Source organism: Dermacentor andersoni, chromosome 9 (genome assembly GCF_023375885.2).
Source record: "Dermacentor andersoni chromosome 9, qqDerAnde1_hic_scaffold, whole genome shotgun sequence".
NCBI lineage: Eukaryota > Metazoa > Arthropoda > Arachnida > Ixodida > Ixodidae > Dermacentor > Dermacentor andersoni.
Genome location: NC_092822.1, coordinates 22,473,330 through 22,500,948, shown reverse-complemented (window position 1 = coordinate 22,500,948; position 27,619 = coordinate 22,473,330). Strand labels below are relative to the sequence as shown.

The window sequence follows — 27,619 nt, the reverse complement described above, 5'->3', positions numbered from 1 at the left end:
CTCTAGCGGCAGCTGTCGGCAACGCTGAGGTGATGATGATGACGACGACGAACATGATAATGAGCCTCCCTTTATAAACTGCTTGCGGCCTGAACGTACAACAAGACGGAATGTCCAATAGTGTGTACATTCAGACTGGTATACTGTCTCCTTGGATATATTTCGCCTCGCCGTAATCCGACAACATTGGCCGCCCCTGTCACCAGGCGCGGATTGGAGCTATTACAACTGTACTGCTCCAGGAGGGCACACGTATAACCGGCAAATGGATGCCTCATTATCAGGAGCGCAACTGAGATCGTCATAAAGCGGGCGGCGCACCATGTCCAGGGCACCCAATGGGCAGCGGGGAGATCAAAGCTGGAACCGTGGATTGAAGCCGCCGATGCCAGAACAGTTCAGGGGATGTTCAAATACAAGATTGGCCGTCCGCTGTCATGGACAGCGGATCGCATAACGCACTCCCGCAGGGTAACCCGTACACCATGACGGTTCCTTGAAGCATCACGACTGCTTGTAACATCGGTGCTCCTTGTTACGTCACGTTCGAAGATTCGGAAACGAAAATAAAGCATTGGGCGAATTTCATCGCTTGCCGGGCCACAAATCAACCAACAGAATTCAATCTTGAGAATTGCTTATGTAAACATTGGTTCGATTTTATGATTGTTGGTTGGTGTGAAGAGGTATAATATTGGTGTGGAGATGCTTAGCGTAGTCATTGGCTCGAGGTCGCTGAGTCTCTCTCTCTCTCTCTCTGCCACTGTCCATCCCATTCGTGTAATGTTTACTGGTTAGTTATAGCAGCAGCGCTACCTGGCTGGTGCAAGCTAGGTGCGCAATCAACTCAAAATTCTCAGCTCGGACTGTATACTGGTATACACTTGTGCACTTAACTCAAAAGAGAGCGCGGGGAACGCTCACGCAAAAAAAAAAAAAGAAAAAAAAAAGAGAAAAGGAAATGACGTCTCGCAGCCAGCTATCGGCAGTACGGTGACGAAACGCCCGAAAAATAAATTTCCTGCTCCACCGCTAGGTCGGCGCCACCTTCTGTCTATTGCCTCCCGCCCACTCTTCCCTCCTTATTTTTGTCCCCCATTCGTATTTTCGTCTCCCCGCGGGGACCTTCTGCCACCTTGGTGCATACCCGGTCAAGGCACGAACGTCGCAGCCAACCGAGACCCGAAACCGCGGCAGCACGACAAAAAAAAAGTTCAGATAAGAAAGCGCGGGAATTTTTTGGCGCCAAAGCGAGCTATTTGGCGGGAAACGTGCCAGCGCGACCCCCGCGTGCCACTTCCTATAGTATATACCAGCTCTTCCCACGCTGCCGTCCAACCGCGCTCGCAGAAAGAAAGACGGGTGTGTATACACGATTACACATTTCACGCGGGTCAGCGTGCGTAGGATCCTTTCGTGTGCGCCTGAATGACGATCTCTTCTATACAATTTTTATTACCACTTCCGTGTTCTCCTCGTTCCTATGGGTAACTTCGCGGTTTCTTGGCTGACGAACCGACACGATTCCCGTTCACATATGGTTGATTCTTCTCCTTTATTTATTAATTCAGGACAATCTTACAAAGTTTCCACCGGCCTTTGGAACTTGCCACAAAGGGATGCTGAAGAGGAATGTGAAGTCGAAACTGTCATTTCAAATTAGACTCGTGGGACATGGGAAACACTATTGGAAAATATCCATATGCCCTGTATGCATAATCCTATATATATGACCACCATGTGGGTTTATGTGGGAACATACAGGTCATCATACAGGGCACTATAGGATCATATCGGATTGTTCACACAGGGTACACGGGGGCATGCGTACGAGATTTTTCAGTAGGGTTGGTAAGCCATATAAAGGAGCCAGAACGAAAGACTAGCGGCATCTCGTCGTATAGGCGCCTGCACAACGCCAGCTAGATAGCACAAGGCCTGTTCAGTCGCATCCATGACGTCATGCTACTTGCCCGACTGCCATAGAATCTAATGGGTGTGCTTTCGAGTAAGCCGCGGTGATTTTGACGTCACCGCTTTCGATCGCCACGCCAGCCTTGGAAATGGAAATTTCGGGCCAGTAGCATGACGTCATGGATCGAAGTGAACAGGCCCTTTGCTATCTAGGTGGTGTTGGCCTGTGTCGTCGCGGACTTCGAGAGTACTTGCCCGCGTCTGCTTAAGTGCTTATCGATTATGCAAAGGACAACGGCGAATTCGAAAGGAAACTGGAAGACGCGAAATTCAAAAAACGAAACTTTGACCTACATTTCCTCTGCTAGGGTTATAATCAACCGGTCTTTTATGTCGCCAAATAAATGAAAGCAGAGTCTTGTAAAGAATGGTGCGCAATTCCAAACTGGTTTGGATTTGTGCGCCATAGTCGTCCTCCCAATTACCCGCACTATGCACTGCAGGCGGTCGCCAGTTCGATTACCAGGCCATGGGCATGGCCCCGGATGCCTATCGGTGAGGGTGGGAGCCGTTGTAAATACGCCTTTATTTAAGCTACAGATACTTGCCTGCGGGCTTCCATATAGGCTGTTCTCGCGTCTACTACAGGTATATCAGGGAATCCAGGTCAGGTATCGCGGGGGCGTAATGCGAAAGCGTTTGTATGCGCGTATATGCTGGCGCGCACCTTGCAAGAAAGGTGGCTGAAATAAAATACAGACCTCTTCTCTATACGGTATAACTTCTGTACAGTGCAAGCGTGGCATCAGATCACGAAATGTTGGGGATCAAGTCAACGAAAAGCAAGAATTACCACAGCTTATACCTCGTGGCAGACAAGCTCCGAAAGAAAAAAAAAGGGGGGGGGGCTGGGGGTTGGGGGGGGGGGGCAATGAGTCAGTTGGCGCCATTATGCCGCGAAACGAGTGGTTTCTTCTACTGTTTGTAAGAGAGATGCCCTGTAACCTGTGGGCTCACAGGGCGTCAACCCTTGACCAATTACTTAAGGCGAGACTATAAATAGAAGCACCGAATTCGTTTGTACTGATAAAACATTCTTGCGAAACTCTTGTCGTTAATGCGAATTTATTGATTACTAGAAAATAAAAAATGATGACTGAACCTTCCTTTGTTCCCTTTTGTTTTCGCTGGAACCTCAGAGTATAGGTTGTGCGCGATGTCACGGATTCTAGGGTAGTTACCTTTGCACGAAGATTAATATGCAGAAGACAAAGATAATCATAAATAGTCGGGCAAAGGAACAAGAGTTCAAGATCGCCAGCCGGCCTCTAGAGTCTGTGAAGGAGTACGTTTACCTAGGCAAATTAATCACAGGGAACCCTGATCATGAGAGGTAAATTCACAGAAGAATAAAAATGGGTTGGATCGCATACGGCAGACATTGGCAGCTCCTGACTGGAAGCTTACCATTATCATTAAAAAGAAAGGTGCACAATCAGTGCATTTTACCAGTGCTGACATATGGGGCAGTGACTTGGAGACTGACAAAGAAGCTTGAGAACAAGTTAAGGACCGCGCAAAGAGCGATGGAAAGAAAAGTGCTATAGGCATAACGTTAAGAGACAGAAAGAGTGCGGTTTGGATCAGAGAGCAAACGGGTATAAACGATATTCTAATCGACATCAAGAGGATAAAATGGCACTGGGCAGGTCATGTAATGTGTAGGGTAGATAACCGTTGGGCCATTAGGGTGACAGAATAGGTATCAAAAGAAGGAAAACGCAATCGAGGACGACATAATACTATAAGTGGAGCGATGAAATTGGGAAATTCACGGGCGGAAATTCGCGGAAATTCAATTTCAGTTGGCAGTTCAGCGCTCATCCCGTCGCGCTTGTTTTCGATTCCCGCCCCGTCTTCTTAGCGCTGCTTCAAATTAAACTGGAGAGTTATGTTCGCTGAAGTAGACCAAAGTGATACTATACAGTGCTGCACCTCGTTTTCCAGGGATGCAAACATAATGAAATTTGGCCAAATAATGAATGGTTGTGCCTATAAAGATAACAAATCTGCAGGCTGCCCCAAGACCGACGCGTCCCTATTGGTATGACTGCACATTTATTGAGCAGAAGTTATCCGATCCATACGGTCGCTCTGAAACTGATGTCCCTGCGCAACAATCGTGACTATCCCGCAGCAGGATCATTCGGAACGGTCACCATACGCATCGGTGTGATTTCCCTCTTTCAGATTCCACTAAGGGTCGTTATCCCTTACAATCGAACAAAAGTCAGTAGAGTCCAACAACTTCGAATAGCGAATTCACGAATCGAATACGAATCGAACAGCGAAAGACTATTCGATTTGTAGTCTAAATTTCCAGGATTTCCAGGATGCCGCGTCGAGTGAAACGGTACAACCCATGCCCCGGAACCGAAACCCGCGGCGCACCATCGCCGAGGTTTCAGAGGCCTCTGACCTTTTCGGGAGGGCGGCTGACAAGTGGCGAGTGTGCGTGCTCACGCAACACTTTTTTGTCTTTTTTGTCGGAAGGAACTCTTCCAGACACGCGAACAAGACGGCAGCAGGAGGCGACACACAATGGGCCGTCAGGGTGAACGACGTATATACGCACGTCGTCGGCGCCGAAACACCCGTGTTCTCCCGAGATGACGCCTTGTTGGCACACGAAACAACCGCGTTGTACGGCTAGGAGAGTTCGAGTAGTGAGGTCGAATGGAATAAGAATATCCGTGCAAAAAAAAAAAAAAAAGAGGAAAGGTACTTTCGAAACCTCGAATCAAATAGAAATTCTCAATTTATCGAATTCATCGATTCTATAGAATTGCACTGAAAACTCCATTTTATCAATTCTAAGCAAAATGAAATATATACGTTCTGTGTGAGGTCAGTTCGTTTAAAAAGAAAGAAGGATGCTCAGTTACAGTATTTGGTACATTCGTGTAACGCCGTTCGCAACTCGGATGCCCGGTCAACTGAGGAGCTTGTAAATGAGAGGCGTCTAGCTGCTTTCATTGCTGGTACACCCTGACAATGACAGGGCAGTGAAACGAGGAAGCAGCACTTCCCCAGATGCACGCGCAGAATATCGTGTTCGCTAAAGGAGAGAAGCGTGATATATACTATACAGCGTCCCGGATTGTTCTAATGGGATGCAAACACGGAAAGACCAGAGCCGAATGATAACTTGCTTTTTGCCTAAATCGAGACAACAAATTTGCACATTGGCTGCCATGGGTTGCCTCTAAAAACGAGGCGTTTCCTATTGAATGTTTGGAAACTGTCGAAACAGGCAAGTTGTGTGTGTCCGGTGCGTTCGCACAGAAACTGCTGTGTCAAGCGCAACAACCGCGGCTGTCCTCTAGCGTTATCATTCGCATCGGTGTCACTGGCCTGACACCCCGATAAGTGTTTGTAACCCTTACATTCGAACTCAAAAATTAGATAAATAGATAGATAGATAGATAGATAGATAGATAGATAGATAGATAGATAGATAGATAGATAGATAGATAGATAGATAGATAGATAGATAGATCTTTCAGCATCGACTCTCGGCAAGTGTTCACGGCGAGCGCCAGAACAAGTCAGGGTACAGCGCAGGTTCGAGTACCCCGTTCGATATGCGCGCACTTGGCATTCGGACCGGGTGCCTACAGAGGCGCCGTACGACAAAGAGACAAATAATAAGTAAACAAAACAAAATACAATAAAAAGCACACTCACGGGGCGGCGCGGGCACAAGTGCGCGCTGCCACCAGCCACAACAGCAACGGGTGGGCACGATAACAGCCCCCCCCCCCCCCCCACCACCACCCCCAACGGCGCACGGCTGCCTGTGACCGCGTAGACAGAGAGGGTGCGCAAGGTACAGAGCAGCAAGCTGAGGGTATAGAAACTAAACATGAGCGAATGTAAAACGAAAGCCCTGCGAGGTTTCACGGCGAATGCAGCGACACCTGTGGGCGTTGAGGCGTGACGAGCGTGGCTGAATTGTTTTTTGCATTTTTTCTCGCCCAAGGAGACGGGCCGCTACGGGGGTGTGCACGCACGTGCAGCAAAACGGCTGCACGCTTTTGGTGCGTGCGCGCGTTTCTTTCCGTTCGTGTTGTTTTCGATTTTCTCACCCCCCCCCCCTCGCACCTGAACATCCGCGGTTGCGTCTTGATTAGGAGCGGGGAGCGCGCGCGTGTCTGCTATCTAAGTGCTTGCACCCCAAAGTCAGGCAACGTTGTGAAAGCTGCATAGGAGCTCGAGTTGGAAAGAATCAGTCAGTGCGCGATGTGAACCACAGGGGGTGTATTGTCGTCACAAAAGCACTCCTCCTCGCTTGATTTTTTTTTTTTTTTTGCACGACGCCAAGCTGGCACTGTTTGCGTGTTCAGCGAACCAGATGATCGAGTTGCAACCCGAAAAGGTATATGTATGAGAATTCCCAATAAATCGGTATGCTTACAACAGGTGTTCTGAAGCTCTTGGCAAATGCATAATTACAGCTTTTTTTGCAATTTTACATTAACAGAGCCTGCCACTCAGTTCTCAACGTTCACCGCCCGGTCTATCTATCTATCTATCTATCTATCTATCTATCTATCTATCTATCTATCTATCTATCTATCTATCTATCTATCTATCTATCTATCTATCTATCTATCTATCTATCTATCTATCTATCTAATCTGCCTGCCGTCTCTGTCTGCCTTTCTGTCTGTCTTTGTTCATTTCTTTTTCATTTCCCCTTAACCAGACGACACTTCAAAACGAGCCAATTCCGCACAGCGCCTCCCACAGCCCGAGTGGACATCGAATCATGTTGAACTTCACCATATTAAAGTCAGTTAAACTTTACTCCGCGCCCGACCGAGGCCGCCTCAGCACACCTCCTAGCGTCAGCAGCACCGCACGGTACTGTTGAGAGAGAAAAACACAGTTAACACGTGTTTCGGGACTCGGCGGAGCGAAATGCGAAAGCGGGCGTCAAAAACAATTCGCCGCCGGTTCCAGGCGGCTCGAATTCGCTTCGTCGTTGGTCTCGTCGAAGCGTGAGACGAAAACGTGCGAGACAATCTGCAAAGCGACCGTGACGAAGTTCGTGACGGACGAACTTCGTCCGTGCATTGAAGACAAACAAACAAAGAGCTCGTATTTCCCTTCGGGCCCCGTTCCCACTTCCGGACTTGGTGCCGGTCAACCCGTTTTGTAGTTGCTCTGCAGCTGCCGTTAAAACACTTGCGGAGAAGTGGGCGGCGTTGCTAGTCTCTGTACATGCAGTGTATGTATGTATGTATGTATGTATGTATGTATGTATGTATGTATGTATGTATGTATGTATGTATGTATGTAGGTATGTATGTATGTATGTATGTATGTATGTATGTACGCGTGTATGTACGTATGTATGTATGTACCACCACGGTGAGCGAGGCGACGGATGGCAGGCTTGGCATGTACGTATGTACGGCTAGGTACGTTTGTTTGTCTGTTTGTTTGTTTGTTTGCGCGACAGTTGTGTCACGAGCGTCGATCGGCGCAAAATCTGCGCGTCGTTCGCACGTGCGACACGGGTCGGCGACCCGCGGCCGAAATCACGTCCTCCCCTGTGGTCACGCGGCTCCCGGCTGTGCCCACAACCTTTTAGACGGCTGCCGAAGTTCGCCGCGCATGCGAGCGGGCTCAATTTTTTTCCCGTGTGAACGCGATTCCTGCCCATCGTGTTGGCACGACGCCCACGCTTCGCCGAACGCGAAGCACGTTTATAGCGTTAGAGCCCTTTTTCTTTCTCCCGCGCGTCCTCTCTGTGCCAGAGAGAAACCGTTTAGACCACATATCTTTTCCTACTAGAGTTACTAGGGGGAACTGTGGCGCTGGAGATCATTCAGCTAGCAAGAGAATGGCTGCGTTCGAATACTCGCCGTGTAGACAGCAAAGTGGCTAAGCGGACTAGGGTGGTTGCTTGGGCGAAATTCATGATAAAATATGACAGCGCGAAGGACAAAGACTGCGAGAGACGACATACCGACGCCGACAATCTGCCGACGGTCAGCGGAGGGCTCGGCGTCGGTACATTGTGACAGAGGCGCCGACACGATGGAAAGAAACGCTGTCTCCGACAATCGGCAGACCGAAATCGGTGTCGTGTTGGCCTAGTGTGAATGAGCCTTTATGATTCTGACGAAGACATCAAAGAACACAGCTTCGCCAAGACAGTACCGAAGTCAAAAACGACCCGGGCTATTTTTCTGTCTAAACAAGATGTCGCCTGAGGAGGACGCTCGGAAGCTCGACGGGAAGATCGTCTGCTCAGTATACCTCTGTATCAGTCAGTAAATTTACGTATCTACCAATGTAATCTCTGTGTCTATTTATCTATCTACCTCTCTACCTGTCAATCAGTATATCTATACGTCTGCCTACCTAATCTATTCGCCCTTTCACCCACCCATCTGCCTCTACTTTGCCGAGCTGCATCGTGCACAACCTCGCATCCCGTGCAGATCCGCCCAAGGTGCAGCCCTTTCAGTTCCCGAGTCGGCCGCAGCTGGGCAAGCGATTGCGCATCACGTGTTCGGTGACCCAGGGAGACTCGCCGCTCAGCTTCTCCTGGCTCAAGGACGACGCCGAGCTGACGGCGCCTTCTGCTTCTTCTTCGGCCGAAGGCACCGACGATCACCCGGTCTCCCTGGACGCCGGGCCGGAGAGCTCGGTGCTCGTGCTCAAGAGGCTGGGCGTCGACGACATCGGAAATTACACGTGCGTGGTCTCCAACGCGGCCGGCACCGACAAGTTCCAGGCATTCCTCAGGTTCCCAGGTGAGGAGGAGAGCTTTCGAGGAATCCTGGAGATAGATAGATAGATAGATAGATAGATAGATAGATAGATAGATAGATAGATAGATAGATAGATAGATAGATAGATAGATAGATAGATAGATAGATAGATAGATAGATAGATAGATAGATAGATAGATAGATAGATAGATAGATAGATAGATAGATAGATAGATAGATAGATAGATAGATAGATAGATAGATAGATAGATAGATAGATAGATAGATAGATAGATAGAGCATTTATTAAACTAAAGGGAAACCGCAGGGTCTGTCGACGGGCCCTGGGCGTGGGTGGAGTCCTCAGTCCAGGACTGCATGAGCCGCGACCGCCCGGAGCGCTATCATGACCAGATCGAGTTGGTCCCGGGAGTTGACGCTAAGGTCCGCCTTGCATGGTACTGAAGACGAAAACGACGAGAAGTCAAATGATACGCGCAGGACGCACAGATACAGAAGTTTAATGATAAGAAATGCAGAGAGGTAGGCCTGAGCTACGATCCTCTAGCCACTTACTCCGCGCTGGAGGAATGGGAAGAGAGAAATAAGGAGGAACAGGATGTATGACGATGACGACTGAAAAACAGAGGCAGAAAACACAGCGGGCAACCCTAAATGTAGCCTAAAGTTCAGGGCGGCCGTATTAGCAAAAACCTCTCACGAGAGAATTGTCCGTAAGAGTAAACTCTAGCCAATCCTGGAGCTTTGTGAGATTTGGTCCCAGGTCCGTACTTCATAAAAGTGAAGACCGCCTGTAAACTAGGTTTACAGTCACCGCAGAGGCCCAATATAACTTCCTCTAACAGGTTGGCTGTCGGCAAGAGGATCATGCAGTGAACCTCTGTCGTTCTTCCGCATGACACGTGGCGTACACGAAACACACCACAATGCGCAACACATCTCGTTGAAGCCAATCCCATGGACCATGTACAGACAGCACAGTCGGCCGCAATAGTTCACCTGACACGGTTTCCACGACAAAGTGAGAATTGTGAGAAAAGTGTGAAGCTTACGGCACGACGTCACTGATTCAATGGGTCGCTGTAGAGGTCGCAAAAATTACAGCAGACTGACATTTTGAATTTGAGGCTCTGTGCCCACCTGAGCAGGGTTCGAACAAATTCGGTTTCTCCCGCAAACTCCGTATCCCGTAAGCTTTTGTGGCCAACTGCGCGAATGTATAGCTCAGGGCCGTATGAAATCTGGTGTAGACAATCAGTGTTAACACTGCGGCATTCCTCTCTAATCGGAATAGGCTGCAGGGGCATTTTAAGTGAGCTGTATGTATACGTCCTTTCGCACATTGCGCCCAGGGAAAAGTAGCAATTCTATCCGCTAAATTTTAAACAGAATTTTCCACAATTTTCCACAATTTTGCACATGTTGGCGACATTTAGCCGAATACGGTGCAGACGTGCACGCCTGTCAAGGCCAGTCGGCATGCACGACTCGCGTGTTGGATCGTAAGGACAAACCCTCAAAGGACCGTACGGATTCTCCGAAGAATCAACCTGGGGTACGGAATTTGAAATCCGCTGCGGTGGATTAGCGAGTAGCTTTGGGACGTCGAACCCCATTCAGCTTGTCGCATCTATTCAGGTTATCTCTTCAAGGCTTTTTCGCGAACAAGGTTGGGATATGTAAGCTGGTTGGTTGGTCTATTCAAGGACAGTTATAGCACAAAAAAACCACGAGGACACCTATAGAAGACACACTGGGCACACACGTTTATACAGCGCTCGAGCTTACACGTAGGTTTGCGTCGGCTACAACCCGCTCTGCGTATACTTGCGGATCGCAGTGCCACCCTTCTGGAAGCGGCAACCAGAGCCCGCGGAGGCCCTGCAGGGCGAACGGGCCGTCCTGTCTTGCGAGGCCGGCGGATACCCGGAGCCCCAGGTCACGTGGAAGAGGCGACACGGTCAGTGTGGAGTCGACTCTTCTGTGTTCCGTGGCCCGATCTTTCTTTCTTTCATTACTACATTGTTTCTTTTTCTTCTTCCTTTCTTTTCCACTTTCTTCCTTATAGTTATTTTCTTACCTGTGATTATTTCTTTAACTTTCCCGTTCTTGATTCTTTCCATCCTTCCAACTTAATTGTTCCCCTTCCTTCCTTCCTTGTTATTTCGTTGATTCCTACCTTCTTTCGTTGCTTTTCTTCTGCCATCCTTCATGCTTTCTTCGTTATTTCCTTCTTTCGTTAAGTCTTTATTTTAAACATTCGTTTCTGGTTTCCATCATTCCTACTTTCTTAATTTCTTTCTTTCTTTATTATATTCTTTTCCTGTTCATTCCTTTCTCACTTCATTCTTTCTTTCCTTCTTTGTTTCTCTCTTTCTTCTTCCTTTTTTTTGTTAACTTTTTTTTAAAACGTTTGTGACTCAGGGTGTTATAGATTTGAGGCGCGGGGCATGAATACTTCTAACTTTGTTCGTGGATCCGATATTTCGTGTTTCGGAGAACGTGGGGGCGCTTTTCTGGGCATGGTCAAATTCCGCCATCTTGTCAACTCTGACTGGCTGAGATGGCTGCTATACGGCCTCTCTGATTGGCTCAGAATGCCGCAATTACAGAATTTGACAACATGGCGGAAATCGACAATGTCCAGAGTGTAGTATACCCGGATGTGAAAAACGGGGCTATATATATAGAGGAGAAACAGTGCTGGTTCGATACAGATGCCAGCACCGCGGCTACGTAATCCAAATTTAGCATTAACATCAATCTGCCATTTTTGACAGTTACAAATGGTCCAACTGTGGAGGCGCGCCTTGGGGAGTTCGGTAAGGTGTGTCGGTTTGGGTTATTCTAGATAGTTAGTTGGTTGCGTGTATAGCGTGCTATATGTAAACAGAGCGGGGATACCCGAAGGAATACTACGCCAGCACATGTGCGAGCGTTACGTCAGACCAGATGTACACGCAACCCTCTTTTCGGGTCTCCGAGAAATGTAGACGAGGCATGACGGAGAGGCATATGTGTCACGTATAACGAAGCGTGCCCATACAGCGAAGGGACGCTCCCCTGTTCCCGTGTCAAGTTGCCCCGACCCGGCGCCCCGTGTGTATGCCCAGGCGGCAACGGACACACCCATGGCTCCTGGCACGTGGTGGCTTCCGTTCGTCATGCCTCGAGTGCCACTTGTCGTGTTCGCGCTGTTGCTGCTGCTGCTGTTCGAATGCTTGCGTCGCAATCTTGTTTCTCGGTACGGGACTGGCGCGCGGAGGAAGGGGTCCTTCGTCGGCGCGGCCTATACCACGGTGGTCAGTCGTGTTGACCGCAGAGTTGTGACCTTGACTGGTCTGCCGCGTCACACCAGAGGGTGCGGCGCGGCCACAGACGTTCGCGTCAAGCCTTTCGTCGGAAGGAATGCGCAAGGGGCGCACCTTTGAGAGGCGCAGTATCGTCCGCGGCTTTATAATGTTTGATCGGAGGGGCAAGCGGTATTGTTAAGCCTACAATAGGATAAATTAAAAATGGAAAAGGTTGGTCAACAGTCGGAGAAGCCTCAACCGTCAGACAATGGTTTCGCAGGGCGACTGCGTGGTCTTCGTCAGAGTAGAATGGGAAGGAAGTGGAAAGGAGAACGAATGAGGCCCGCAAGATATGCCGGCGTCTGCAGGTAGATTTTGCGAAGGAAGCGAGAGAGGGAGAGAAAGCATGGCAGTTGTTTATCTCGCACACATTTCTTTCCCCTCGCATTCTAAAAATCTCTGGTGAACTTTGGTGAACCGAAAATACCCAGCATACGCATCGTGAACGGTTTCTTCCTTGATGCTACTACGCTGTGCCCCCTGAGCTGAGGTACATATGTTAAGAAATAGAAACCAATGAATGTATGTGTGTTTTCGGTGTGTAACAGGCGCCCCCCTCCACGGTCCAGCAGCATGTTCTAGTCAAGAACCTAGTGACCTGATATCTCTTGACACGGACTGCACGTGCGAATAAATGTTATGTCGATCCTCTCCTCTGCCCCAATTTAAGAAATGTTTGTTATAAGGGTATACTTCACTAAAGCGAGACCAAGAGGCCAATGAGTGCCCTTCTTGAGACAGATCGGAAGGCTTCGAGAGATAGAAAGAGAGAGAGAGAGAGAGAGACAAGGATAAAGGAAAGGCAGAGAGGTAAACCAGAACAGAACCTGCGGTTGACTACTCTGTACAGGGGGGAAGCGAAAAGGCTTTCGAGTGTAGCAGCGATTGAAATGGGACAGGTTTCGCACTAATTGAGACCTCGCTGTATTGCGACACGCTTGCGGGTCTGTTCGTTAAAGAACCAGCTGGTGAGGAAGCAGCTGGGAACCAGCTTAAATGAATCACCAACCGCTGCTTTTGCAAAGAGAGAGAGAGAGAGAACGGCACTTATAAAGTAAAAACGTTCGACAAACACGTTGAAAGAATGAGCGTTTGTTCTTTCCCATCTATTACGCGACAGTGGCAACGCGAGAGTTGTGTGCCCTCTTTTCCCCACCACCTCCTCCCCTTTTACTCTCTCTCTCTCTCTCTCTATTTTCGAAAGCTTCTGTGGCCGCTCGCTGCTTATGTTTTCACTTGGCGCGCCCAGGCGGGCTTAACCCTACAGCCCCATATCCGACATCTGAACTCTTTCCTTCCCCGCCTGGAGACATCCGATTCGCGTGGGAAGCGCTGTGCGCCAAAGGCGCCGTCCTACGTCGCGTCGCGTCTTGGTGCATAATAGGCGAGCGCGAGCGCCTGACGACGCCACTTCACGGCGATACTTTGGTCGAGGATTGGCCTTGGGATCAGGAAGACGCGTCTGGCAACGCTGGCGTTGCGAAATCGTTGCTCGTTTTCCTTTCTTTCTTTCTTTCTTTCTTTCTTTCTTTCTTTCTTTCCTTCTTTCTTTTTATTTATTTTTTAATGAAGGGGGGGGCGGACGCCAATAGTACATATACTATACACCTACTACAGCTATACGCGGCTCACGTCATTACAACGTCTCGTCGGACACACGCTGCATGCTCTCGCCGCGCTCTCTTCCTAATTGCGCGATTTGCGAGGCGCGCTTCGTTTCGCGATGTTTACACGCATCACCGCTCGCTGCGGCGAACTTGGTCTTTTATGGCGCGCTCCCGAAAGGGGCATTTGCTAATCACCGCTCCGGGCCGGTTGTACGTGAACGCTGCTTGCCTGTCGAAGCGCGCGTTCCCACGCATTCCCTTGGCCCCTCGCCTTTCGTGCTTTGCGATCGAAACAACAAGCTGAGCGTTCTCTCGCGGCTTCCCTAGATCTGGCGGTTCGGTTTAATACCGAGATCGTCTCTTCGTTTGTTAATTAATGCACGCAACTATAGCGTTGAGAACGAAACCAATACCGGCCCAACACGACCAACAGAGACCAATATGGAGCCAGTATTAACGACGCTATAGGTATACAGTGACACTATCTCCGGTGCAACTGCGGCATATCTATAGCATCGTTTGTACTGCTCCCATTCCTATAAACTTTGCACTTCCAAGCTGATCCTCAAGCACTTGCGAGTACATAATCCAATGACACAAACGGCGTTACGTTATTGTCGCCTATATAAGTTCGTACTTGCGTGCCACGTGCCTAAATCGTGGTGGATCCTTCAAGTACGACCTCCGGTATTTCGGAGGCCATGCTTCAAGGTCCTGACTGAACGCGCACAAAAACATAAGCCACCACTTGAAAGGCGGCGACCTGGGCGCTCAGTCGCAATTAAGTGGGTAGTGGGCGCACCTTATTTCGCCCCCTTTCTTTACGTTCCGACCTTCTGTCCCCATTAATGATTCGAATACCGCGAAACAACTTGCCCCGAAGCAGGTAATATTTAAGCAAGGCTGTACCCTTTTTCTTCTTTTCCTTTTGGATTTTCGAGGGGAAGAAAGCACCCGCACCTTTACCAACGCGATAAGCAACTGCTGGACAAAACTATATACGAGTTCACGGTCACAGCGAATAAGAGGAACCTCAGACTACAGATCGAAAGACCCGTTGAGTTTCTGGCTCCGAATAAGAGCTTGGGAACGGATGGTTATAGTTGTGACCTGGAACACGTAGTTGCTTCAGTCAACTGCGTGTTCCCAGGCAGAGGACCCAGTATAGCGGACCCAGTGTATCCTACACCGTACACGGACGAGCTCCAACGCCTGCGCCCGGAGCCCCATGAATTTCATGAAAGGAGGAAATTATCAACCACCCGGAAGTATAGCGGGAAGCTATACAAATGATATCTACATGGGTATCTTTCAAAGAAACCATTGTACTCTCAGGCAAATTCGAGGGGGGGTGGGGGTGGATTCAACACGTGACCAACACCTTTCTATGGCGGTCGCTCAACCATCTTAGCTAATCAGGAGGAGGCTGAGCTGGATGCAAATTTTTTGCCCTTTCATGAAGCGTCATTCGTGCACCTTGTAAGGAAGGCTTCAGCAGAAAGGATTTGCCTGTACATTGTACATGCCGCCAGCTCTTTGCCGGAGGCCGACCACCACCCTCGTCGAGCTTGTGCAGAGCGCAGTGAAGTCTATATATACTCTCCGCGGTGGCTTAGCGGTTAGTCCGAATGACAAGTCTATACGAAAAGTATAATGAAAAAGTGGGTCAGAGCTGCTGTGCTTGCAGATACACCCGCGAAAGAAAGCATACGAACCCATAGGTTTGCCGAAAAACAAAGGAACTGAGTACTATTCCTATTTCAGACGCATGGACTGAAATTGAAGAGTGCGCGGGAAAGTCCTCAATGTCGAGTTTGGACCGAAGTCCTCAATTTCAAATTATACATTCACAGACGGAGAAAAAAATCAGCTTTGTCGCATAATCCATGGTCCGTTATTATGTGATCGGGGGAGTACACTTATGTGATCCTCAAATGTGTCGAAACACATTGAAATCTCCTTTTTATTTATTGAAAAAGAAAAAAAGAAGATATCGGCAGAGATTCTTAATACCGCTCACGTGCGGGAATATGCGAAAGCATTATAGTCCCTTTGGCGAAATGTCTTCATACTCTCATTTTATACATTGATGACGTGGCGCCACCTCCTTCTCATTGGATGTTCCCTTCATGCGCTCAATGACGCACGCACTACAGGCACACCTTTATAGCCAGCCAGAACCCTGGAGCCGCCGTGGATCGAGCCGCCGTGGCGTCAGGGAAGCGTGCTCATCTCGCACTCCGGAATCACCAGGGTTCGATTCCTGTGCCCAGACCGAAATCTACCAAATTTTCTTTGTCAAAGCCAATTAATTTACTATGTTTACAGGAACGTCCCTGAGAAATTTCATGCCAATCCGAGCATTTCTTTAATGCGTTTTCACTCTTTGCACCATCGGACATTTTTGGTATACCATCGCTCGGTCACGGCGACGCCGACGACGCCGGATTTTCGCGTAAAATGGCGCATATAGTGCTTTCGCACTAGAAAAGAAAAGGTCGAGCGAGAAGGCCAGAACTTTAATGCTTGAATAATAGCGCAAGGACAGCAGAGGGGACAGAAGAGAGAACCGTCCCCTCTGCTGTCCTTGTGCTGTTATTCGAACATTAAAGCCCGTTTTACCAACAAGCCCAATCCCGCACCCTTAAGGGGTAAACGCCACTCGATGCGTGCTCTGTGCAGCCGACGGAGCCGAGCGCGCGGTGGTGAAGAGCGATCGCGTGCGAGTCACCGAGAACGGCTCGCTGCTGCTGGAGCCCGTGCTGGTCTCGGACCGGGGCTGGTACGCGTGCCAGGCGCACAATGGGGTGCCCCCCGACGTCCACCGGGCGGTGGCGCTCAAGGTGAGAGGTGAGTACGGGTGTGCGTGTGTGCGCGCGTCACACACGCGTCTCTGCTGGCATTCCAAAAGGACTTCTTCTTGGGCATTTGGTGCATTTGGGCATTTGGCGCTTCACTGTCTTCCTTTCTTCTGTCCCTTTTTCAAGAAATGTATTTTGCGCCACAAAGTATACCTAGGAAATCTGCTGGCATTGTCGCGCGCGACGCTCCCCCGAGCTCAATTTCGCGACGCAGCTCGTGACACGCGCGGGCGCGAACAAAATCAACTGGACAGACAAAACGCAAAGCTTTTTTTAACTACGCTCATTTGCATATCTACACGTCAGAATTTGCAGTGTTTGTAGATGGCAGCAATCTTTTTTCTCCCACGGACTGCGCGAAGTGCAGGGTAAAATAACTTACACCCTTAAATGTGAATGAGGGTGTAAGATGGGTCTATAACTCACACTCTTACACCCCGGGTGTGAGTTACAGACCTGTCTTACAACCTCATTCACTTTTAAGGGTGCAAATTATAACTCACATCCCTACAACCGTTTGGGTGTAAGGGTGGAAGCTATAATATACACCCGTAAAAATGAATGAGGGTGTAAATTATAAGAAATAACGGACGCTAAGAAACAGACGAGAGAGTGTGCTATAATTTCAAGTGGTTTTTACTGATCACGCTGCTCGCGAACTTTGTACACTGAGACACCGCGCAACCATCGTCGCAGAGACGCATTCTTTAAACAAATATGCTGTCAATCAACGAAGTCATATTTTCACTCTCAAAACTTTCTTTGAATAGCTAAGCTCTCTTTACGGCTAAGTGCCAGTAAAGGAGCGCCTATATACCCTCTTGGTCCCTGCTTTCTGGATACAAAACACCTAGAATGCTTCTCTAACTGCAGCCTTCGAAAAATGCGCCAAGCCACTTGTCTTCTTTAACGAAGTAACGTCGATGAAGTCAGCGTTTTGGTATCAGGACACCATCAGGACATCAGGACAGCATCAGGACATCAGGACAGCAACCCCTAACCAAACACAAGTCCTGAGGAAGCTGCCCTGAAGAAGACATGAAGACATTTCCCCCTTGTCGGAAGGTTGGCTGCAGAGACGTATATTTGTTCACATGTGCGACAACCGTTGGTCACGCATGTGCTGGTCAAGGGCTGGTCTGGCATGTGCTGGTCAAGTCTCACCGTCGTGCGAGCCAGTGCGTCAGCTGTAGTGAACGCCTGTCGTTACATTTTGCATCTTTGCACCACTACAAAAGCTGCGAGTTAGAAAACGCATGCACGACGGCGAGATGAAGGCGAGCCTATACGCCAACGAAGAAATGTGTTGAAAGGCATTTACCAGTAGTTATCAGAAGTTACCAGTAGCGATCTATAGAGGTGACCAGTATCTATAGTGATGTGCTGACACTTTCCATTTCATCCAGCGCCGCCCACGATCAACGTGAACGCTAAAGTTGTCACCGTTCGGCGAGGTGAGACGGCCACCCTGGTGTGCAACGTCACGGGCGACCAACCAATCACGGTCACCTGGACGAGGAACGGCAAGAGCGACCCCCTCGTCGAAATGACCGGGTAGGCATATATCTAGCCGCCATTATCTGTCGCACTGCGACGACTGGACGATCGGGGCCCTTGTCTGTGCAGGTGCTACTTGAAGAACGTCCCCATCGCTCGTCGGCCCACAAAGCTAGATGAAGGCAATTTTGTCTTTCTTCAAGGCAACTGGCCTATGCGAACGCATTTGACTCGCTCAGGCCCTCCGCGCGGATGCATGAGCTCATCGCGGTTCTCTCCCCCTCCCCTCCCTCTCTCTATCTTATTTTTCAATTCCCCCTTTCCCGTGTCTCGGAGTAGCGTAGCCAACCAGACGGATTTCTGGTTAAAATCCCTGCCTTCTCTCTTTATTTCCTCTAAGAATAATTTGGCCTGGAAATTTTAACACGTGATTAACAGCCCTTGTATTCGAGGGCCGTCTTATGCTCTAGTGTAACTGTTGTTTTGTTTTCGTATGTTTTTACCAAAGCACAATTGCCATCGTTCACATTCCCAACTAATCGGTGTCATTATTTTAGTATTTTAGTACGTATATATTTTACGCCATTTACAGCGACAGTTTTTAGGCCCTCATACAGCCATGTCACACCTTCCATGATGAATTCACTGTCCACGCCATTCACAATACATCCTTAATATTACAATTTGCCATGGCGCTCTTTGGCCATAACTGGCCCTTGCACCATTAAAAAACCACATATCATCGTTTGCTAACACACGCACAGCCTGTTGTATTGGATTTTTCGAGTTTGTATTTCTGGGGGGAAAACTAAAAAAAAAATAATGCATTCGCAGGCGCGAGCTGTATCAGGTGCCGTCCGAGGAATGGGTGGCCTCGACGCTGGTGCTTAAGGAGGTGGATGGCTTGGCCGCCGCCTCGTACACCTGCACGGCAGCCAACGAGCACGGCACGGACCGGGCCGTCTTCGCCGTCAACGTGCTCTGTACGATGGCCTTGTTCTTGCACGCGCGCGATGTCTTTCTTTACACGAGAAATGACGTGTCATTTTCTACTCGCTAGTTTCTTTTTCTTGCGTTAAATGAACATCCGAACTATCCAAACCCTTTAATCCCTAGAAGAATTATGGCACGCGTCAGGTCACCCTAGATAACTTACCGTAATACTGATTTCCACGAACAAGTTTCGGTTTCGGCACACAGAAGGTGGATGCGTCATATGACGTCACGATACACCGACTCGCTCCGTCAGAGCACAGCCTGAGGAAACGCGCGCAGCACTCTTTTTGATTATCATTATTTTTTTGTTACGCAGCCTGGTCTTGTTCTGTCGTGCCGTCACGGTAATGATGATGCCAGGTTCGGTATTTGGACACCAACTCTGGTTTCAAATTAAGATATCCCGTAAGCGTTTCCCAACCCTAATACTTGCTAACGTGTGAGAAGCGTGTGGTAGAAATTCTAGGACTCCTAGAATATGTGTAAGCGCTCCTTTAATCTTAGACGTATTCCTTGCTAGGCTATAGTTAGTAAAAAAAGATTCTGCATAAACCATCGACGATGATTATCAATGCAAGCGAATAGCCCGCACGACCGAACAAACGAATGAACGTGCGAGCCAACTGGCGAACGAACGAGCGTTCTCTTGCCGACCGCTACACACAGGTCACGTGCGACATCCCCCACCCTCCCTCTTCCTCCTGCCCCTCTCCGCAACTCGGTTGCGCGACAGTCCCGTTCCGCCACGCTCCTCCTCGACTTTCTGTTGCGCGAGAGCTCACGCGTGAGAGTTCCCCTCCCCGCAACTCGGTTGCTCGAAAGCACGCGCCCTTTCCCCCGGCGCCCTTCTATCACAAGTCCGAACACAGACCGCCGCAGTCCACGCCCCTTCACGCAACTCAGTTGTGCTTGGGCCCTATGGCCTGCAATATTTCCATTAAAAAGTCGCAGTTTCGTCAAAAAGGCGAAGCATCGATTGCGATAGAAATTTATCAGACATCCATACGAAGTAAGGACATCACTTTCACCGGCTGCATCAACTTGTAAACATTTGCTTGCTGATTAAATTAACGATCATGTTGTCCGAGCGAACAGCAAACATGAACACATCACACTCGATGACAGCGGACGCTGGCTGTCAAAACGCTGGCGCGAGCAAACGCGGCAGCAGCAGCGAGCGAAGCGACCTTCGTGCTGTCGATCGCTTCAACGCGAACTGAGCGCCGAGAACACAAAGCACGCACAAAGCCACGAGCCATCGACGCACCTAGACTCTGCCCCCAACGCAGATCGCTCTCAAGATACGACCGCGCGACCCCGCGCATCCGCCACATACGCAGTTGCAGCCGGAGTACAACGCCGGCCCCCTCTGTTCCCCTCCCCCCGGCGCCTCGCAACACTGGGTGGCTAGCGGGCGACGGAAGACGGCGCGCTTCCTCGCCGCTCGCCTCCCTCTCGCGCAGGCGAGATTAAGCGACGGTCATCGGCTCCACCCGCAAGCTTTCACTCGCACATGCAGCGTAGGGCACGCGGCGATGGTGTTATCGCCCTTGGACTTTATTGGAACACCGCTTTATCGGAACAACATAATACTAACAAAAATAAAGTGAAATCACCGCCTTGCCTATGTGCATGTGCCCAAAATCAGTTAGGTGGCCTCAAAAAATGGCATCTCCCTCATAGTCCAGGCGCCGACACGACATGCAAAAGTCCGTCGTGAGAAGACTCAGAGCTATAGCGGTGCCGTCAACTTCCTTCCTTTTCTTTCCGCCCCGCAGTTCCACCACCTACGCCGCACAGCTTGAAGACCACCGAAATCGGCACGCGGTTTGCACACATCGAGTGGTCGCATTCCAGTAGCAACGTGACGCGCTACGTCGTCCGCCACTGGAAGCTCACAGGTGAGCTCATAACTGCGGTTTTATTAAATTGTAAGAATAGTTACCTGTAGACCAAGCCGAGCACTCGAACCACTATAGGTCCACCTTCTACTGTGAACAACCGTTATAACCGTGTGATGCCCAAGCACAGTTCCACACCAAGGAAAATATGAACATCTAATTCGCCTCTACTTCTCGTCATGGACAGCATATACGTGTCTACAAAAAAAAAAAAGGAAGTGTTATTTCAGGTAAAACTTGTTTATTATTGTAACTAATTAGCCAAGTGGTTTCCTGAACCATTCACAACTGAAACTTCACTTCTAGTGCATGTCAAAAATGTAACTACTGGCGTTAAGCTTCCGGCGCTTAGGCCAGCATTTTAAGGCATCAAACTCGATCGGCGTAGCATATGTGTACACCCGTGGGCAAAAGTATACGGACCAGGGATTGCGCGGTAAAGCCGATTCTTTTCATCTGCCTGTGAATACAACTTGAAAGTCAGGACTGCAGTCCAAACTTGGCAATGCGAATGTTCCAGTGTAGTCGTCAATTTCAGTTTACGCATGTTAATTACAAAGAATTTTTTTTTTTCGAATACCCTGTGGTCCGTATACTTTTGCTCACGGATGCACATGTATATCCGTGATACGTTGAGCAGCGTTGGGTTGCAGGATAAGCAACGAAATTGATTGTACGCATACTCGCTAGGCTGCGCAGGTCTCGATACGCGCAATAGGGAAGAAAAGGCGTTCTGCCAAGAAAAAAAATTGTCGCTGTTAAAACGTGACGTCACGGGGAGACGGTGTGAAAACTTCCAGGCGGCTTCGCTACCGGTCCTTCACGTTCCTGTGTCTTTTCTGGATTACCACGGTGCTGAGCTGTTAAGCACGAGGTCGCGGGCGTGTGCAAACAACATTGTTTTTGTTGTTCTTTTCGGGTTTTTCATTTGCAACCCGTCGCGAGAAGCCTCACGTGCATGCTCGCGCGAGCGAACGCTGTTGGTGTCCGGCGAAACACGGACGGAACGCGCGGAGTGATAACTTTTCGTGACCGAACTTTTTGCGTAGCTTCCACAGCGCTGACTGCTATTATAGTGAACTAGAATATATTCTAGTTTAAGATATGTTCTAGTTCGCTGTAACTGCTATGTATGGAACGGGTCCTGGAATTCTTTGAAATCAGAGTCGGCGTCCATGCTGTGGTTCTAACGTCTCTCAAACTCGCGTTATATTGTAAAACAGGACTTTAAATATCGCGTCTTCGCTCGTTAAATACTTGCATTGTTCATCTTGAGCTTAAAGGACTTAGTTGCCGGTGGAGCAATTCACAAAAGATTGTCTTGCTGCTCTCCTTAATGAGACGGTGAAAAAAAAGTTTGTCAAAAACTCACTAAAACTGTCAGGACGACTGTGGTGGTTGTGTGCAATAACATGTAGCATTATGCCTGAAGAGACCGCCTCTAATTGCAATCAGGTTCGGTTCCATTGAGAGTTGCTGTACACTGCATATATTCTGACAATTAGTGTATGTGGTTATGCTTTAGCGAGCGAGGACTCGGACACTCTGAAAACGTCCGTGTGCACAATGATTCGTACTTTGTGTTATCGTCCTGGTGGAATTGTGCCGTGCTTCAGTGTTCGTATTGTCTATTGATGAAACAAACTTTTTTCTAAACCCATGCTTGAAATTAGTAGACAGCTACACGCAGCAAGGATAGTAGTAGTTTTATCGACCGTGTAAACATAGAGAACTTGGAAACATTCGCTTACTAACTGAATTAACGATCATGGTGTCATAAGCACAAGCAAACATGAACACATCACACTCGACGACCGCGGAAACTCGCTGTCAAGACACTGGCGTGAACAAGCGCGGCAGCGGCAGCGAGCGAAGTCACCCTCGTGCTGTCTATCGCTTCAAAGCAAAGTGAGCGGCGAGAACACAGCACGCACAAAGGTATGAGCCGGCCGTCTGCAGATCGCTTTCAAGATACGGCACGCGCGGCTGCTACGCAGTTGATGGCGGAGTAGAAGCCCCCCCCACCCCCCTTCCTTCCTTGCTGCCTCCCCGCTTTCCTTCCTCCGCGCGCGAGATTGAGCCGCGATTGTCAGTTCACCCGGTCGCGAAATACGCAGTTGCTGCTTTAGTTGCTGCTAATGTTGCTGCCGGAGCACAACGCAACCTCCCCTCCCTTTCTCCCACCTTCCCACGGCCTCTCGCGCGACGGAAGACAAACGTGCCGTCTGCTCTCCGCTTTGCTCCCTCGCGCTCGCCAGATGGAGCCGCGCATACAGCGTACGGCGGCGGTGTTATCGCCCCTGGACTTGATACGGAACATCACGGCGACGGCGACGGGAAAGAGAAATGCGCCTGGAGTGTCCATATAATTGCAATCGCAATAAAATAATAACAATAATAAACTCTGGGGTTTTATGTGCCAAAACAATTGCGATATGATTGTGAGGCACGCCGTATGGTGGGGGACTTCGGTTTAATTTTAACTACCTGGGGTTCTTTAATATATCCCTAAGTATAAGTACACGGACGTTCCTTTCTCTTTTTTTTTTCTGCATTTCTCTCGCATCGAAATGTCGCATCCGCGGCCGTGAATTGAGCCCGCGACCTCACGATTAGCAGCACCACGCCATACATCCGCTAAGCCAGCACGCGGCGGGTATGAACTGTACCAACAAATCCGTATACGCCTCGTCAATTTGGTTATTTATGTACAGGATTAACGCAATACTCCCCTTTAATGTCCTTTTTGTAAAATCCGGTCGTGGTGCAACGTCTTCCAGCGAGCTCTAAGCGCGCGCATGCGCTGTTGTGCGCATACCTGCAGGCGTTGACAAGGTTCTGTTCGAGCACACGGTGCCCGGCGCCTTCCACTCGGCGCTGCTGATGAACCTGCGGCCCGGCTCCCAGTACAAGGCGTTCGTGGTGGCCGAGAACGCCGTGGGACAGAGCCCGCAGTCCAACGCCGTCATCTTCCGCACGGCCGAAGAAGGTGCGGCGCCTTCTCGCTTCCACACGGGTCTATATAGACTACCCTACATAGCGCTTTTCAACGAGAGACACCTTGGGCGTCGCCATAATTGATGCCCTCCAGGCTTTGATAACTGCGCGTGAAGCTCCGCGCAAAAGCATTGCAGAAGCTGCCACGGGTGCCTTTGTACTACCGCGTCACAGTCCAGAGAGGAGGTTCTCGCTCTCGCGATGAGAACGTCTGTAAACAGATTTAGACAGCGCATAGACCATCTGTAGACACCTTACAGACCATATTTTTTCTCTGTATATTGTTCGTTCGGTGTGTGCAGAGTCGCATAAATTGTATTTCATTTAAAGCACAAAGTGTCTATACGCATGTGTGGTTTGCAAATGCTGCACGCGTAAATGAAGCGGAAGCCAAACGGCCTCGATGTCTGTGTCAGTGTGCCATCCGTATTACTGTCAAAAAATCAACTTGGATTAATTTTTTATAGGCACGTGTCATCTATGCTGTAAGGTTCGATGCGTCAGGTGTTTCCTTTCTGCTTTTTCATTCTTTGCTTGTCTGATTAAGACGCATATGATATATGTAGCACACAGGGTGTATGCTACAGAACACGGCCCCTGACACGTAGGATTAAATAAACGCTAGTTTATAGCCAGCGTTCTGCCTTATTTGATCTATTCGTTCACCCGCGTCCTTGCGATGTATATAACACCCTCTATATAAGAGCTTCGAAGTTCTAGAATTTTATGGTGTTGCCTCTTCCTTTCTTTCTTTAGCTCCGGAAGCTTCCCCGACTGATGTGGACTGCGAGCCCGTCAACGCGTCTAGTATTGAACTTTCGTGGAAGGTAAGCTGGCCGGTTCGCATTACTCAACATTACGGCAGATGGCGCTGGTCTCGAGGGACCGCCGACAAATCCTTAATTGCGTTTTTTTAAAAACTTTTTGTGCTCAAACAAACAGGGACGAAGAAGAGGAGCAACACAAGGACGCTCGTCCTTGTGTTACTCCCGTTCAACACAAGGACAAGCAACGTTCGTGCTTGTGTTGCTCCTCTTTTTCGTCCCTGTTTGTTTGCGCACAAAACGTTCTTAAAAATGAATCTGTTCCAACTAGGCCGACTCGCAGTTATGCCTTACTTGCGCTCTTGACTTTTCGACCTCTGACCAGAAGACGTTGCCGAAGCGTCACGCACCGTCTTCTTGGCAAAGGCTGATTGGTTCATCTTCAAAGTAGCCTGAAACAACGCAACTAAAAGAGGACACCGAAACCAGCACACACACCTGAGGACGAAGAGCGTTTGTCCTGAGCAGAAAGAATATAAATTTTTGTATAACACCTAGCTCTGGCTCCAGTACATGCCCTGATATGGGATACTGCAAGTTTTTTAACAAGGTTACAAAAATGAAAAGAAAACAAAAAAACTACAGAAGGAGGTGGCAAGAAGATGACAATGTATTGTTGACAGGAAAGCCTTGAGGGACGTTTAGTGTGACAGGTTCATAAGGTATCGACGTTATATAGTGAGATAAAAGCAACAGTGTCTGCACTATGGGTGCTCATTAACATGGCGTGTCTATTGCTTCTATCTTCTCGTTGAGTCGCGCTGTTACATGTTGCATATATAAAGCATGCCTCGCTGAACGACCAATTTGAATCGCGAGAAACGATATGACATATTGTCATCATCTTCCTAATTTACGTCCACCATCCATAAAGCAAGTCTCTCCCAGTGATCTATAGTTGCCCTTGTCTCGTGCGAATGGACTCCACCTTACGTCCGCAGTTTTCCTAATTTTATCACGCCACGTTATCCTCGGATTTGCTCAACTGAGTTTTTCTTCCCTTGGTACCTATTCTTGTAACTATAACATCACCAATTATCTGCCCCACGCATTATATTACATGTCTGCCCAACCCCGTTTATTCGCCTTAATCTCAACTTTAATCCCCGTTTTTGCTCTCTTACCCACACCGCGGTCTTCCCGCTTCTTAATGTTTCACCCAACACTTATTTATTACATTGCTCGTTCTGTGGTCATCAGCCTCTCTCTTGAAGTCCATGTTTCTGCCCAACGTGTTCGTACCGGTAGAACGCAATTTTTGAATGCAATATATGGATATGCGGCGTTTAATTTAATGCGTAAGACTAGATATGCAATCGAACACAATAATAACGAACATGCCAGAGGGCTAAAGAATAGTTGAGTATACCAGGTAATTCGATATCCCGTATTACTCGCCTATAGCAAACCTAAACATTTAGTGCTGCGTTCGGCACTCACGGATATGCGTCCTGGAACGTCGGGCGGCGCGGCTCCTCACCTTGCAGCGGACGCCTTGAGTTTGAAATAGTACAGTTTGATATATCCAGTGACCAGTTCGTTATGGAAGAGTTATTTTACGCGATGTATACCAGTCGGTAAGCTTCGCGCGATCGATATAGAGAATGATTCGCTTTATCCGGGTTCGTTATGCGCGGATCCGACTGTACATCACGGAGGACACGCTGTCTCACTTACAGTCCCCGCCGGAGGACCAATGGAACGGCGCGGCCAAGGGCTTCTACGTCGGCTTGAAGCAGGCCGACCACGGGACCCCATACGTGTACGAGATGGTGCCCTTCGGCAGCGCCGGCGACGAAGTGTTGCGTCGCGTCTTCACCCGCTTGGCGCCGGCCACCGTGTACAGCTTCGTGGTCAGAGCGTTCAACTCGGCCGGTTCCGGGCCGGCCACCAGGGAGCTGCGGTGCGCCACACTCTCGGGAGGCAAGTCAATCAATCAATCAATCAATCAATCAATCAATCAATCAATCAATCAATCAATCAATCAATCAATCAATCAATCAATCAATCAATCAATCAGTCAGTCAGTCAGTCAATCAATCAATCAATCAATCAATCAATCAATCAATCAATCAATCAATCAATCAATTTTTGAAAGCATGATTACAATAAGAAGGATATGCAGAAGAGGGTCCCAAGGTCACAAAACCGTACCGGGACGCTCTAGACCAAGTGTTTATTAATTGCCACGGCCCTCGGTAAGATTGTGCTCTCGCCACTTCGCGTGTGACGGGAGTTGCCGCCAGAGGACGTCTACACGCGCGGCGCGCCTGGTTGTTTCGGGCACAGATTGAGAAATGAAGGGGGTCAGGGCTTCGGTGGCTATAGGCGCGTTGCTTTGTAGCATAAAATATGAGTAGCGATAGCTGCAAGGCGACACAGACACGAAGATGTGCGAAAGACCGATGAACTCGTAATGCGTGCCAGCAGTACTGCGAGGGACTGTAGCTATTGGAACATCTGATGGAACATCAGATGATGGAGGGAGAGAGAGGGAGGGGAAAGAAAGATGAATGAAAGGCAGGGAGGTTAACCAGTACTGAGCTCACGGTTGGCTTTCATTTGACGGAACATAACGGAATCTGAATATCCTATGGAACCATCATGTGGAACATAATCGTGGAATCTGATGGAGCACGATAGTGTTGATCAGTTGGCAGATCATGGTGCTCTCCACAATCAAGGCCCCTTCGCTGCACTGCTAGCGTGCATTTCGAGCTCATCGGGCTCACGCGCATATACCACCGCGAGCTTCTCCGCCAAGGCGTTTAATCACGATTTTCAGTCTACTAATGAACATAATGACGTTCCGCCAACTAGCCGCTGTCGCACGACTGCTTGCAGAGCCATGGCTAATGAA

General features: G+C 49.0%; 1 protein-coding gene across 2 annotated transcripts in view; it reads left to right on the top strand.

Annotated features, from left to right (window-relative positions):
- LOC126527262 (cell adhesion molecule Dscam1-like) overlaps positions 1-27,619 on the top strand; it is a 43,584-nt gene that overhangs the window by 5,634 nt on the left and 10,331 nt on the right. For both annotated transcript variants that reach the window (XM_050175024.3, XM_050175023.3), the window contains exons 2-10: positions 8,430-8,744; positions 10,564-10,683; positions 16,366-16,533; positions 17,951-18,098; positions 18,876-19,024; positions 20,816-20,938; positions 23,763-23,927; positions 24,692-24,762; positions 26,439-26,682. In XM_050175024.3, coding sequence (XP_050030981.1) covers positions 8,430-8,744; positions 10,564-10,683; positions 16,366-16,533; positions 17,951-18,098; positions 18,876-19,024; positions 20,816-20,938; positions 23,763-23,927; positions 24,692-24,762; positions 26,439-26,682 — 1,503 coding nt within the window. The remainder of the gene's footprint in view (positions 1-8,429; positions 8,745-10,563; positions 10,684-16,365; positions 16,534-17,950; positions 18,099-18,875; positions 19,025-20,815; positions 20,939-23,762; positions 23,928-24,691; positions 24,763-26,438; positions 26,683-27,619) is intronic.